Raw genomic sequence first — 15668 nt, 5'->3', positions numbered from 1 at the left:
ACGCCACTTCTGATTTGTGCACCTCTAACACCTCTGCCATGTTGCTCCCTGCAGCTCGTGTGAGAACCATCACCGCTGCTGTGTGCTGGGAATGCCTGAACCAAACGGTCTTCAAGAGTTGCTTGTTTGGTAGCCAATATTTGCTCAAGGTTCTCATGTGGCATGATATTTTGCAATTTCCCTTTATAGCGTGGATCCAGGAGGCAGGCCAACCAGTAATCGTCATCGGTCATCATTTTGATAATGCGAGGATCCTTTTTAGGATACGCAAGGCATAATCAGCCATGTGGGCCAATGTTCCAGGTGTCAAATCACTGCTTGTGCTGGGTTGAGGAGCACTTTCTGGCAAATCAACATCACTTGTCTCCCGCAAAAACCCTGTACCTGACCTTGCAATACCACCAGTTTCTATTGCCCCCTGAGAAGCTTCCTTCTCCCATAAATATTCATCCCCATCATTCTCCTCCTCCTCCTCCTCTTCGTCCGCCACCTCGTCCAGGAGAGTTCCCTGAGCAGACAATGGCTGACTGTCATGAAGGCTTCCCTCATCCTCGGCTGCAGACGCCTGCTCCTTAATGTGCGTCAAACTTTGCATCAGCAGACGCATTAGTGGGATGCTCATGCTTTTGATGGCGTTGTCTGCACTTACCAGCCATGTGCATTCCTCAAAACACTGAAGGACTTGACAGAGGTCTTGTAGCTTCGACCACTGCACATCTGACAACTCCATGTCTGCCATCCAACTGCCTGCCCGTGTATGTGTATCCTCCCACAAATACATTACAGCATGCCTCTGTTCGCACAGCCTCTGAAGCATGTGCAGTGTGGAGTTCCACCTTGTTGCAACGTCGATTATTAGGCAGTGCTGGGGAAGCTTCAACGATCGCTGATGGTTCTGCATACGGCTGGAGTGTAAGGGCGACAGGCGGATGTGCGAGCAAAGTCTTCGCACCTTCACGAGCAGGGCTGGTAACTCCGGATAACTTTTCAGGAAGCACTGCACCACCAGGTTCAAGGTGTGAGCCAGGCAAGGTATGTGTTTCAGTTCTGAAAGGGCTATGGCAGCCATAAAATTCCTTCCGTTATCACTGACTACCTTGCCTGCCTCAAGATGTACACTGCCCAGCCATGAATGAGTTTCTTGCTTCAAGAACTCGGACAGAACTTCCGCGTTGTGTCTGTTGTCGCCCAAACACTTCATATCCAACACAGCCTGCTGACGCTTACGACTAGCTGTTCCATAATGGGACACCTCGTGTGCAACACTGGCAGCTGCGGATGGAGTGGTCGTGCGACTGCGCTCTGTGGATGAGCTTTCACTTCTGCTGGAGGAAGAGGAGGAGGAGGGTTGGCGAATGCCTACAGCCAACTGTTTCCTAGACCATGGGCTAGGCAGAACTGTCCCACTATGGCTGTCCCCTGTGGACCCTGCATCCACCACATTAACCCAGTGTGCCGTGATGGACACGTAACGTCCCTGGCCATACCTACTGGTCCATGCATTTGTTGTGAGGTGCACCTTTCTACTGACTGATTGCCTGAGTGCATGGACAATGCGGTCTTTGACATGCTGGTGGAGGGTTGGGATGGCTTTTCTCGCAAAGAAGTGTCGACTGGGTAGGTCATAGCGTGGTACTGCGTAGGCCATCAGGGCTTTGAAAGCTTCGCTTTGAACCAACCGGTAGGGCATCATCTCTAACGAGATTAGTCTAGCAATGTGGGCGTTCAAACCCTGTGTACGCGGATGAGAGGATGAGTACTTACTTTTCCTAATGAGAGTCTCTTGTAGGGTGAGCTGGACTGGAGAGCTGCATATGGTGGAACTAGCAGGGGTGGCGGTGGACATGGCAGATTGAGAGAGGGTTGGTGAGGGTGTTCTTGCTGTTGGCCTACATACAGTGTTTCCTACCAACAACCTGGTGATTCCCTGACTGCTTTGGCCTTGCGATGATACCTCCACATTTGCTGCAGGTGGTGTCCTAAATGGTGGGCTTACAGTGAGGGAAGCAATGTAGCGTTGCTGACTAGCTTCATGCAGAGCGGGTGCACCTACATTATGGGACGTTTGGTAGTTAGTCCAGGCTTGCAAGTGCATGCTGGTTTAATGTCTATGCATGCACGTTGTATTTAAATTTTTTACATTATGCCCTCTGCTAAAGGTGCTTGAGCATTTCTTACAGATAACTTTGCACTGATCATTCGGATTTTGGTTAAAAAATTGCCAGACTGCACTCTTCCTACTATCGAATACCTTTTCAGGCATTGCATGCTGTGCTACTTTCACCGGATTGCCACACTGTCCTAAAACTGTTTTTGGTTTTGACACACGGTTTTGGCTAGATACGGGCCTGCCAGATGAAAGCTGTTGCGATGTTGATGCCTGTTGCGGCTCATATTCCTCCGCTTCAGAGCTACTGCCAGCGGCACCCTGTTCCCCCTATGGCTGCCAATCGGGGTCAACAACTGGGTCATCTATGACCTCCTCTTCAATGTCCTGTGCACCTTCCTCTGTGTCACCGTGTAAGGTGCTATAGCGTTCGGGACGGGGCACCATAGTCTCATCAGCGTCAGGTTCTGGCTCAGTACACTGTGATGGCAATGTTGTGATCTGAGTCAATGGAACTGCATAATAATCTAGCTGTGGCTGTGCATCTGTGCACTCCATCTACGATTCATCTTGTAATGGCCTGTTAACAATTTCCCTTTCTAACCCAGGCACGGTATGTGTCAAGAGCTCCATGGAGTAACCGGTTGTGTCACCTGACGCATCCTTCACTGTTGTTCTGGGTGAAGGACACAAGGAAGCGACTTGTTCCTGACCGGGAGAATCCACTGACGACTCGCTGCTTTGAACTTTTGAACTTTCCGAAGAGTAGGCGAAAGAGCTAGAGGCTGAGTCAGCAAGGAAAGCCAAAACTTTTTCCTGCTGCTCCAGGTTTAAAAGCAGTTTTCCTACTCCCAGAAAAGGGAGCGTTTGAGGCCTTGTGTAGCAAGACGATGACGCTGGCTCAACAACTCGAGCCTTAGGTGCTATTTTGCTTTTCCCACTACCACCAGATGCTCCACCACCACCACCATCATTACCAGCTGGGAATGACCGCCCACGGCCACGACCTCTTCCATCAGACTTCCTCATTCTTGGGAAAATGTAAGCAAACTAACAACCGTTATATGGTACTGTAAAACAATGTAGAAGGTGTATGTAAACGTGTTGTGAATTTAAATCTCCCTTTCTATATGTGTGGGAGACTGCTGCAAAAATCAGGCCCACTGTATTACACTACACAGCGTATGTGGCAGAAAGTGGCTGGCAGCTATACGCCAAACAGAACAGGCGCAGATGCACTTAGTGGCAATATAAATCTCCCTTTTTATGTGAGGGACACTGCTGCAAAATTCAGGCCCACTGTATTACACTACACAGTATAAGTGGCAGAAAGTGGCTGGCAGATATACGCCAAACAGAACTGACGCAGATGTACTTAGTGGCAATATTAATCTCCCTTTTTATGTGTGGGACACTGCTGCAAAATTCAGGCCCACGGTATTACACTACACAGTATAAGTGGCAGAAAGTGGCTGGCAGATATAAGCCAAACAGAACTGACGCAGATGCACTTAGTGGCAATATAAATCTCCCTTTTTATGTGTGGGACACTGTTGAAAATAAAAAACAGGCCCACTGTATTACACTACACAGTATAAGTGGCAGAAAGTGGCTGGCAGATATACGCCAAACAGAACAGACGCAGATGCACTTAGTGGCAATATAAATCTCCCTTTTTATGTGTGGGACACTGCTGCAAAAGTCAGGCCCACTGTATTACACTACACAGTATAAGTGGCAGAAAGTGGCTGGCAGATATATGCGAAACAGAACGGACGCAGATGCACTTAGTGGCAATATAAATCTCCCTTTTTATGTGTGGGAGACTGCTGCAAATAAAAAAACAGGACCACTGTATTACACTACACAGTATAAGTGGCAGAAAGTGGCTAGCAGATATACGCCAAACAGAACGGATGCAGATGCACTTAGTGGCAATATAAATCTCCCTTTTTATGTGTGGGAGACTGCTGCAAATAAAAAACAGGCCCACTGTATTACACTACACAGTATAAGTGGCAGAAAATGGCTGGAAGATATATATATATATATATATATATATATATACAGTCATATGAAAAAGTTTGGGCACCCCTATTAATCTTAAGCTTAATGTTTTATAAAAATTGTTTTTTTTGCAACAGCTATTTCAGTTTCATATATCTAATAACTGTTGGACACAGTAATGTTTCTGCCTTGAAATGAGGTTTATTGTACTAACAGAAAATGTGCAATCTGCATTCAAACAAAATTTGACAGGTGCATAAGTATGGGCACCCTTATCATTTTCTTGTTTTAAATACTCCTACCTACTTTTTACTGACTTACTAAAGCACTTTTTTGGTTTTGTAACCTCATTGAGCTTTGAACTTCATAGCTAGGTGTATGCAATCATGAGAAAAGCTACTTAAAGTGGCCACTTGCAAGTTGTTCTCCTGTTTGAATCTCCTCTGAAGAGTGGCATCATGGGCTCCTCAAAACAACTGTCAAATGATCTGAAAACAAAGATTATTCAACATAGTTGTTCAGGGGAAGGATACAAAAAGCTGTCTCAGAGATTTAGATTTAACCTGTCAATTTCCACTGTGAGGAACATAGTAAGGAAATGGAAGAATACAGGTACAGTTCTTGTTAAGGCCAGAAGTGGCAGGCCAAGAAAAACATCAGAAAGGTAGAGAAGAAGAATGGTGAGATCAGTCAAGGACAATCCTCAGACCACCTCCAGAGAGCTGCAGCATCAACTTGCTGCAGATGGTGTCACTGTGCATCGGTCAACTATACAACGCACTGTGTTTTTTTGCCGCCATGCATAATACCTTTTTGTATTACCAAACAACTCAATCTTGGTTTCATCAGTCCACAGGACCTTCTTCCAAAAAGAAATTGGCTTCTCCAAATGTGCTTTTGCATACCTCAGCCGACTCTGTTTGTGGCGTGCTTGCAGAAACGGCTTCTTTCGCATCACTCTCCCATACAGCTTCTCCTTGTGCAAAGTGCGTTGTATAGTTGACCTCTGTTTCACCTACAGAGCGTCTGATGGTGACTCTACGGTAAGCCATTTTTATTGTATCTCTTACTGTGCAACCACACTTATAACTGTAATGTTGTTGCTGGTAGTTTTTAAATATTATTTTTTTTGTATCTCCAAATGTTGTAGCCAACTCATACTGTAACTGTAATGTTATTACTGGTATTTTCTACAAATTTTTCCCTTTTTTGTCACAGATTCCTTGCAACTGGAGAATCCTTTTCGTCACTACATTTCTAGTTCAGACTTGGGATTTCGACCATATCCGGAATTGTCAAGCACACCTGCCGTGCATTGTGGGACTCTCTACAAGCGGAATTTATACCACATCCCACAAAGGAGAGTTGGCTGGAGATTGCAGACAAATTCCTACAAATTTGTCAGTTTCCAAATTGCTTGGGAGCTGTGGACAGGAAACTTATCCGCATAGTCAAACCTGCTGGATCGGGATCGGAATATTTTAATTACAAAAAAAATGTCTTCATCGTGCTCATGGCCATCGTAGATGCTGAGTAGAAATTTATTGCGGTTGATATTGGGGCGTATGGACGCTCAAATGATTCACAAGTGTTTAACATGTCTGCTAAGGGGCGTCATCTGTATGGAAACACCTTTGAATTTCCACCTCCAAGACCACTTCCTCAAACCTCTGGGCCACCAATGTCATTTGTTTGTGTTGGAGATAAAGCCTTTCAACTATCTGAGCACCTGCTGAAACCATACTCCAGTAGTGGATTGACGCCAACAAAAAGCATTTTTAATTACCGCCTAACACGCGCACAAAGAATGGTGGAGTGTGCTTTTGGGATTTTAACTGCAAAAGGGAGAGTTCCCTTGACTGCTATCAACCTCAAGGCTGACACTGTTGACGAGGTGGTAAAAGCTTGTGTGGTCCTGCACAATTTTGTTATTTGCAAGGAACAGATTTCCATTGAAGATCACTCTGAAGAAACCACCTTGCATGACTGTCGGAACATTACTTTTAGAAGCTCTGTGGCAGTTTCAAGAATGAGGGACAAATATGCTGAATACTTCGTGTCACCTCAAGGAAGAGTAGACTGGCAGGATGAGAGAGTTTGAAAAGTGTTTTGTACATTGTTATCAAAATTATTTCACCTTGTGTTATCCAAAGTATTTAACCAGGTTGGGAATTTCCCAAAGTTTATTACCTTTTTCCCAAAGTATTGTACCTATTTTACCCACTGTATTGTACCTGATTGGGATTTTCCCAATGTTTACTTTTTTTTTTTTTAACCAATATTACCTTGTTTATTACCTTTTTTAACCAATGTACTGTAGATTATTGGGTTTTTCCAAACGTTTATTACCTTTTTAAAACCCAAAGTATTGTACTTGTTTTACCCATAGTAAACCTTATCATGTAATAAATGACACATTTTTTTTTTAAACCAAAAAAAGTGCTTTATTTTATAAAAATTAACAAAACTTTCATAAATTTAAAAACTGTGGGGTGGAGATAATACTGGAGGGGCTGTCAGATTGGGACACTTCGACAATGGTAGTGTGGAGAGAGGATGGTGGTGGAGAAGGATAAGGAGGAAAAACAGAAGGTGAAGGTGTGGAGAAAGTAAGAGAATGGGTGGACATGAAACCGGGAGCTGTGTTTGGAATTTGGAAGCTTTGAGGGGTGGATGGAGGGATAGGGAGACAGAAAAAGTGGAGGGTGGAGAAGAGGTATGCGTTTGGGGCAGGATGGGCACAGAGTGCAGGTTGGGCAGGGAGTAGAGGCACAGATGTGGTAGGAAACTGTTATGGGGCAGGATGCTGGTACGGGGTAGGATGGTACTGGGCAGTTTGCTGGTATTGGAAAGGGGGTGGCAGAGGGACAGTGGCTCGAGGGGGGGCAGGTGCAGGAGCAACTACCGGTGCGGGTGGAGGGTCTTGGGAGATAACCTGCGCTAGAGCAAACTGACAGGCTTGCATTACATGCATCTGCTGGTCAGGAGATAGCTTGTCTATGCGCTCGACAACCGCCTGGAAAAACGAGTGGTTAGGCAATCGACTTGCATCTGAATGCATCCTATCCAGATGCATATGCAACTCCAGAATACTGTTGCTGAGCAAATTAAAACCTGTAGTCATTTGCTCAGACAACAGTTTCAGACAGTTCTGGAAGGATGCATTCAGATGCAAGAACTTCTGGCGCATAAGCTCTGTACCTGACCCCTCTGGCACTGCTGCCCAGAACCCACAGGTGTTCTAGAGGTAGCAGCATCAGAGGGGTGGGGTAAAGAAAAAGCTATATCCTCACCAGCAGCTTCATGTAACGCAGTCGGCCACGATGCTTCAGCGCTGGTGGATGGGACCGAGGGATCGCATGTGAGGGAAGGCTGGGAAGGTGCAGAGGGGTTGGGTCTGTCGGAGTGTCCCTCGGTGGCGGACTCCTGAGGGATCGCTTCAGAAGGATTCAACTCTGCAGGCTCCCGAGTGCTGCAGACGATGGTGTGAAAAAAAGCAAAAAATTGAAATGAATATATTGTTATTGCTTGGCCCTGGCTGAAACCAAAAATAAGGTTAGACATGTAAACATGTTAAAATGGGGGGTAATATTTACCTTCTGCTCACCATCGTTGTCCTGAGGTTTGACAGGGCTCAGGCATATTTATATCTGCTCCTGCGTCCTCTGGATCCACTCGGGGCCTGCATCTCTTTGTTGAATTCCTTCTTGAAGCGATCCCTGATTGACCGCCACCACTTGACAATTCTTTTGCCTGTACAATGAAATTGATTAGTATACAACACATTACATCCAGCAACATGACTGAACTGTGAATACTTACTTGCTTGATTCTGAGCCCGAACATCGAGGTCCTCCCAGGGTTCCACAAGCTGATCGCAGACTTCCTCCCAGAGCCGTCGGGTAACACCAAGATCAGCATGGCGAGGGTCACCCCTGTTCCACAGTGGCTCCCGCTCTCGAACTAGATCAATGAGGTCAATGTTGAGACCGGCCTCCTCACCATCCGAATCAGGAGCCCACTGTGAAGCCTGTTAAAAAAGAAAAAAAAACAAAGACATTAGACTCAATTACAAAAAAAAAGGGGGAAAAAGGAAAAAAAAAACTTACTCGGTGGTGACTGCCATGACGCTAACGCCGATGACCCTGGGAGGCGCTTTGAGGACTTCTGGATCGGGCCCCAGAATCGGAAGACTAAAAGAAAAAAGAAGAACAAAACAAATGATGTGTTTGGATGTTGGCTTATGTGTAGTGTGTTCAGTGATCTCTGTAATGATCTGCTATGTGTTGTGTGTACTGTGATGTCTGTGATGATGTGCTTCTGCGATGCATTTAGATAATTACTACACGCTCGCCCGCTCCGGGTATCTCTCCACCCCTTCCGTCTCCTTCTAGAAGCACCTCTAACGCTGCAGGTTCCTGTTAAGAATTAAAGCATATTGTTAGGTGAACATCACCAAAAAGAAAAAAAAAGATATATATTTACCTCACAGCGCTGATGATGCGAAGGAGTGCTCCCAGAAGAAGACATGGCTTGCTGCTGCTGGCTGGCTGTGGCTGTAGCTGGCTGGCTGGCTGTGGCTGTAGCTGACTGGCTGGCTGTGGCTGTAGCTGGTTGGCTGTGGCTGTGGCTGGCTTGGCTGGCTGTGGCTGGCCTGGGGCAGGTTCAGCTCTGGTGGCTGGAGGCTCCGGCTCTGGCTGGCAGCAGGTTCAGCTCTGGATGGCAGCAGGTTCAGCTCTGGATGGCAGCAGGTTCAGCTCTGCATGGCAGCAGGTTCTCTGTGTCTCTTGCTGGCTGGTAAATGGTTGAGTGAAGGCCTACCAGATTGGCTTCATATATGTTTCCTAATTGGGGGCTGGCCAATGTTATCTGAGAATGCTCAGATAAAAAAACGGAACCCGGCTCCGGATCCATCATTTGCCAGATCCGGCGCCTTCCAGCGCCCATAGGCTTCCATTCTATCAAAAAGCCGGAAGCGCCGGATCCGGCACTTCCGTTTTTTTCGATGCAGACAAAAAACGTTACTGTGTACATTTTTGCCAGATGCCGGAAATGCCATTTTTGCCGGATCCAGGGAAAATCGGATGAAACGTAAGGTCATCCGGTGCTAATACAAGTCTATGGGGAAAACTGGATCCGGCGGCATCTTTTGCCGGATCCAGTTTTTCAAAAATTTGCCGGATTATGCCTGACAAAAAAAATCTGATGTGTGAAAGTGGCCTTACAGAGGCATTATAGAAATGAATGAGCTTGACAACTACTACTATGCACTTCGGTATTTCATAGTTCCATATTGTGAACTTGTGCAACCTTCTACTCCACAGTTGACTTATTACATCATATAAATGTTTTGAGAAGAAAAGTACACCAAAAAGAAAGAACCCAAACAAAATCTTAACAGATCCCATTATGTGTCAAGGGGATTTATTAGGATGCATTGGAATGTGTGAGCCGTCATACTGGTAACAGCTCCTTAAAGTGATTGTAATGTAATGTGTGGTTCAGAGAGCTGTGGGCTCTTACCTTCAATGACACACTGGTCAGGCACAGGAATTTCCTTCCCCATTTCAGCAACATAGGGTTTTATTTTACTTATGTTCTCTTTGAGATGCAAAAAAAGCTTATCATGTTCATTCTGGGGTTCTTTAATTATTTCTAAAGTACTTTGGCTTTCTTGATTTGGCTCTGTTACACCTTTTGCCTCCATACAGTTCCTCACTGGGTCCAGAGTTGCATTTCTTTCCACCTGGGAGTTGAGAACGTCTAAGCCAGATGGTAATCTTTCATCATCTTGATTCAGAAACATATGCGAAAAAGACATTAGACCAAGAACTTCATTATATTCAGTATCATGTCTACTATCCAAATTCAAGCATTTTTTGCTTGTTGAATTCGGTGCCAAATGTTTTGACCTGTAAAAAACCACATATAAATACTCAAAGGATATCTAAGGTGAAGTACTTATCAGAACGATATGCATTATGAGACAGTTTTTGCAATGTATTTACACGTTTCTTAGTACTTTATAAGCTAAAATAACTTATAATCTTCATTACTAATGTTGAATTTTCTTAATTAATTTGCATCAGAATTTAAAGCCATTTGACCCACGTTTGTCAGTGTGTAAACTAAAGCAACATTGAAAAGAGTTGTGGCCTAAAGATCGGACACGGTGTAATAAAATCTATTACACATTAAAGGTTGTATAGATCAAAAACTTATTTACATAGAAACATCAAGAAAAAACAGAGCTTTCATTAATAAATATGGGGTACCATCCAACCAGGAGTGTAATGATTGCGGGTGCATAGGGTGGGGGGCCTGTCGACGCCAGCGGCTATTTCTGCTGAAGGTGCATCCGAAGATGCACATTAAGCTGAAGTACAACCTCTGGCAAAACTTATGGAATCACCGGTCTTGGAGGATGTTCATTCAGTTGTTTAGTTTTGTAGAAAAAAAGTAGATCCCAGACATGGCACAAAACTAAAGTCATTTCAAGTGGCAACTTTCTGGCTTTAAGAAGCACTAAAAAAAATCAAGAACAAAAAATGTGGTAGTCAGTGTTAGGGGTCGAATTCCCGCCTCTGCACAGGGGGAATCTCGGGCCATCTCCGCTGCGGTCTCCCATTCTTCTCCTGCCGCAGTGGAGACGTCGGTCTCGGCGTCTCGCTCAATCTGACTCTGTGAGGAGGATTACTGCTGCTCTTCCAGCTTCTGCTATTGTAGTCAGTGCTGGGCAGCGGCGAGCAGACGCTTTTGGGACTAAGTCTTGCTTTTCTCCTTCTGAGCATGCCCAGGGTAAAATCTCTCATTGGAGATCGTGGGTCACATGCTTGGATACTGCAGCAAAGCCCATTGCTACTCCACGAAGGTCCTGAAGGTGCTCAGGCTTTGTGGCAGTTTCTCATTGGTCCTTCTTGGAAGGTCCTGTTCGGGCTGCAGCTATAAAAGACTCGCATGGCCGCACGGCCATGCGCTAGTGTCTTTCTAAATTATGTGCTTTGCGCCAGTGTGGTCATGTGTGATTGTGTTCAGGGACCCGGCTCAAATAAGCCCCTAGACTGCTGGCACCTCCGGCGAGGAGTTTGTGTGTCTGAGTACATTCAGGGACCTGGCTGAAATAAGCCCCTAGAATGCTGGCACCTCCGTCGAGGAGTTTTGTGTGCATGCATGACCACTGACTGCTCTCTCTTGGGTAGTTAGCCTGTGCTCCTGTGAAGTTAACAGGGCGCAGAGCTTTGCTTTCACGGCTGCTCTGTGAGTTAACCGAGCTAGCCAATACCACCATATAGTGCTGCCATTTGTCTAGCAGCAGGTTCTCCTGCACGGTGGACCCCGGGCTGCGAACGCACCAATAACAATAAAAACTATTTTCCTCGGTGCGTTCCGCTAGCCCTAACAGTCAGTAATGGTTACTTTTTTAAGCCAAGCATAGGGAAAAATTTATGGAATCACTCAATTCTGAGGAAAAAATTATGGAATCATGAAAAACAAACAAAAAAAACACTCCAAAACATCATTAGTATTTTGTTGCACCACCTCTGGCTTTTATAACAGCTTGCAGTCTCTGAGGCATGGACTTAATGAGTGTCAAGCAGTAGTTTTCATCAATCTGGCTCCAACTTTCTCTGATTGCCGTTGCAGCTTTGCAGGTTGGAGCCTTGTCATGGACCATTTTCTTCAACTTCCACCAAAGATTTTCAATTGGATTGAGATCCGGACTATTTGCAGGCAATGACATTGACCTTATGTGTCTTTTTTCAAAGAATATTTGCACAATTTTTGCTCTATGGCAGGATGCATTATCATCTTGAAAAATGATTTCATCGTATTGATGGGATAAGAAGTGTGTCCAAAATAACAACATAAACTTGTGCATTTATTGAAGATGTAATGACAGCCATCTCCCCAGTGCCCATACCTGACATGCAGCCCATATCATCAATGACTGTGGAAATTTTCATGTTCTCTTCAGGCAGTCATCTTTATAAATCTCATTGGAACGGCACCAAACAAAAGTTTCAGCATCTTCACCTTGCCCAATGCAGATTCGCGATTCATCACTGAATATGACTTTCATCCAGTCATCCACAGTCCACGATTGCTTTTCCTTAGCCCATTGTAACCTTGTTTTTTTCTGTTTAGGTGTTAATGATGGCTTTTGTTTAGCTTTTCTGTATGTAAATCCCATTTCCTTTAGGCGGTTTCTTACAGTTCGGTCACAGACGTTGACTCCAGTTTCCACCCATTTGTTCCTCATTTGTTTTGTTGCGCATTTCCTGTTTTGGAGACATATTGCTTTAAGTTTCCGGTCTTGACTCTTTGATGTCTTCCTTGGTCTACCAGTATGTTTGCCTTTAACAACCTTCCCATGTTGTTTGTATTTGGTCCAGATTTTAGACACAGCTGACTGTGAACAACCAACATCTTTTGCAACATTGTGTGATGATTTACTCTCTTTTAAGAGTTTGATAATCCTCTCCCTTGTTTCAATTGACATCTCAAGTGTTGGAGCCATGATTCATGGCAGTCCACTTGGTGCAACAGCTCTCCAAGATGTGATCACTCCTTTTTAGATGCAGACTAACGAGCTGGTCTAATTTGATGCAGGTCTTATTTTTGGGTTTGAAAATTTACAGGGTAATTCCATAATTTTATCCTTAGAATTGAGTTATTCCATATTTTTTTTTACCTATGCTTGGTTAAAAAAAAGTGGCCATTACTGGCTACCACATTTTTTGTTCTTGATTTCTTTTAGTGTTTCTTAAAGCCAGAAAGTTGCCATTTTAAATGACTTTAGTTTTGTGCCATGTCTGTGATCTGCTTTTTTTCTGCAAAATTAAACAACTGAATGAACATCCTTGAAGACTGGTGATTCCATAATTTTTGCCAGGGGATGTATATTCCTGTGCAGGAAACAGTTGGGTCCTTGCACTGCCAATCAGAGGCTGGCAGCTGACATCAGCGTTCCAGTCACGAGAGATACATGGCAGTGACATCACGTGCTGCTCGCACCATCAGACTGAAGTCAGCTACATAATAGGATGCTGCATGTTGTGGGAGTGGAGGAAGGTAAGACGAATCATTTATTTTATTAATTTAATACTGTATATTGTAAATGAGAGGCAGAAAATTATATCAGGAAGGTGCCCAGGATGGGGAACATTATACAAGGAAGGGGCCCAAGATGAGGAGCATTATACCAGGATAGGGTAATTATACCAGGGGTCCAAGATGAGAGACAGTATATCAGGATAAGAGACATGGTTATAGGATGGGGAACATTATTACATATTATAGAACTATACCAGTAAGGAGCACATGATGGAGTCATTATACCAGGATGGGTATATTGTTTCAGGAAGGACTAGGATGGGGGACATTATTTCAGTAAAGGACTCGGGATGGAGGACCGTATACCAGAAAAGGGCTCTTGATGGGGGATGTTATGCCACAAAAGGGGACATTACACCAGGAAGGGGCCCAGGATGCAGGACATTATAACAGAACTGTGCCCAGGATAGGAGTCATTATATCAGGATAGATGACATTATTCCATGATAGTGAACATTTATAAAGGATGGGAGGACATTATTCCAGGAAGAGTCCCAGGATGGGGGATAATGTTATAGGATAGGGGACATTATTACATATTATAAGATTATACTAGGACAGGCCCCATGATGGGGGGCATTATACCAGGATGGAGCCCAGGATGCAGGGCATTATAACAGGAAGAGGCCCTGGACAGGGAATATTAGACCAGGAAAGGTCACAGGATGGGGCACGTTATTGCTGAAAGAGGCTCAAAATGGGTGACATTAAACCAGGAAGGGGCTCATGATGAGGGACATTATTACAGGATGGGGACACGATGAGGAGATTATTACAGAAAACAGCCAGGATGGGGGACATTATTACATGGGGGGCGAATATGCTATTATAGGATCTAGAATGCTACAAGGGCCCATACATCTAACCAACATGCAGGTGAAGGCCCAGGTCCAAATTTTGCATCTGGGCCCATCAGACTCTAGTTGTGCCACTGAATTCAACTGTATGCTGGGTCATATTTGAGGTTCATTACATTATGTTGTATAGGATCACTGCACATTAAAAGCAAGAAAAAATGTTTTCGTAATGAAATACATTGCGGTATGAACCACTATAGCTGCAAGACTTCAATTATGCAAAACATTCTTAAAGGAATCCTGCCATGCTGCGCATGCAGTCTGATATGCAAGTACCATATTATAGCTCATCAAAAGCTGAACTGATTGATAAATGGGTTTGAGTGAAAAGATTCTGAATTAAAATTATTGAATCTTTAGAAATTTTAATTCACCAGTTTCGCCTCATTTTTTAAAAAAAAAGTATTTGCCAAAACTTGCAAGTATAAGAATTAACCTGAAAAAAATGTGTTTAACACTCTGAGGTCTCCTTGCCTGGATCAAACCTCTTTCAATCTTTTTAACACAAACAAAGCCTTAGTAATATTAAAGTGACCACCATAGAAATGAATGGTAGCTCGGTAGGAAGCAATTTAAGAATACAGTGCACTGCCAGACTTTTCATGTTTTTTTTAAATAAAATAAAAAAAAATAGTCTACAAATTATTCTTCTTGGGGCTCATTCGGACTTCACATCTTCGATAGGGGTTCATTAAAATTTGGTCTGATTTTCATCAGTTTTTTCTCGTATATGAATTTAAAAACAGTTTTTCCACCTCCTCTTAACAGTCTTTGTAAATTAGACCACGCTTGGATGTAATTTAATTATTGACTGATTTTGTTCACGGACCTATAGACTTGCATTGCTGATTTTGATCAAACATTCAGATCAATATGGGACGTGTCTCCGCGATTTTGCGCAGACCGCTAGGTGAAAACTACGACTAGCACTTGCATGTAAGAAATTGACATCTGAATGAGCCCTGAGTCATTAGTGATCAGGCAGACCATTTTGTATAGAACATGGTCTCAAACTCCCGACGTTGCAAAAAGGAGGAACACAGCAGCGTTCTGTAGAGACCAATATATATGCGAACACAAAATCTATCATAATTGCTGAGTAAACTTGCGTTCCTCCTTTTTGCAAGCTATGTATTCATTGCAGTAGGAATCTGTTCACATTATATGAAGGTGCTGGTCAGGTTTTTTGTTCAGAACAGTTATCTATTGGAGGTTGTTACCTCCTAATTTCTGAGTCTGCACCCCACCCATCAGCCCAAGGGTGTTTATAATCAACTTTGGTTCCTACCAGCTTACTTAAATGTGCAGGTTTGTAACCCAGGAGAGGCATGTTTGTCCATTCACACTGTAGACTTATAGCACAAGAGAGGCATGTTTTAAATAATAGGACCCATCAAAGAAGTGTCACCTTGTCGCGGTTGATGGGCTCACATGAATTGGTCAATTTATGCGCTAAGAACCTTCACTTGTGTAAGTAATTTTTTTATTTTTTTTTTTACTTTTTATTACAGTTTACTCAGCAATTATGATAGATTTTGTGTTCGCATAAATAATGGTCTCTACAGAATGATGCTGCATTCCTC

At 43.8% G+C, this 15668-nt stretch overlaps 1 protein-coding gene across 1 annotated transcript in view; it reads right to left on the bottom strand.

The window, feature by feature from the left end:
- The window catches only part of VEPH1 (ventricular zone expressed PH domain containing 1), a 904948-nt gene that overhangs the window by 470519 nt on the left and 418761 nt on the right, over positions 1 to 15668 (bottom strand). Inside the window, exon 9 of the mRNA XM_077290690.1 lies at positions 9638 to 10026. Within this exon, the coding sequence (XP_077146805.1) occupies positions 9638 to 10026 (389 nt within the window). The remainder of the gene's footprint in view (positions 1 to 9637; positions 10027 to 15668) is intronic.

The sequence above is a fragment of the Ranitomeya variabilis genome, chromosome 2, assembly GCF_051348905.1.
Source record: "Ranitomeya variabilis isolate aRanVar5 chromosome 2, aRanVar5.hap1, whole genome shotgun sequence".
NCBI lineage: Eukaryota > Metazoa > Chordata > Amphibia > Anura > Dendrobatidae > Ranitomeya > Ranitomeya variabilis.
Note: the sequence above shows the minus strand (reverse complement) of the source record. Positions and strands in the feature narration are given on the sequence as shown.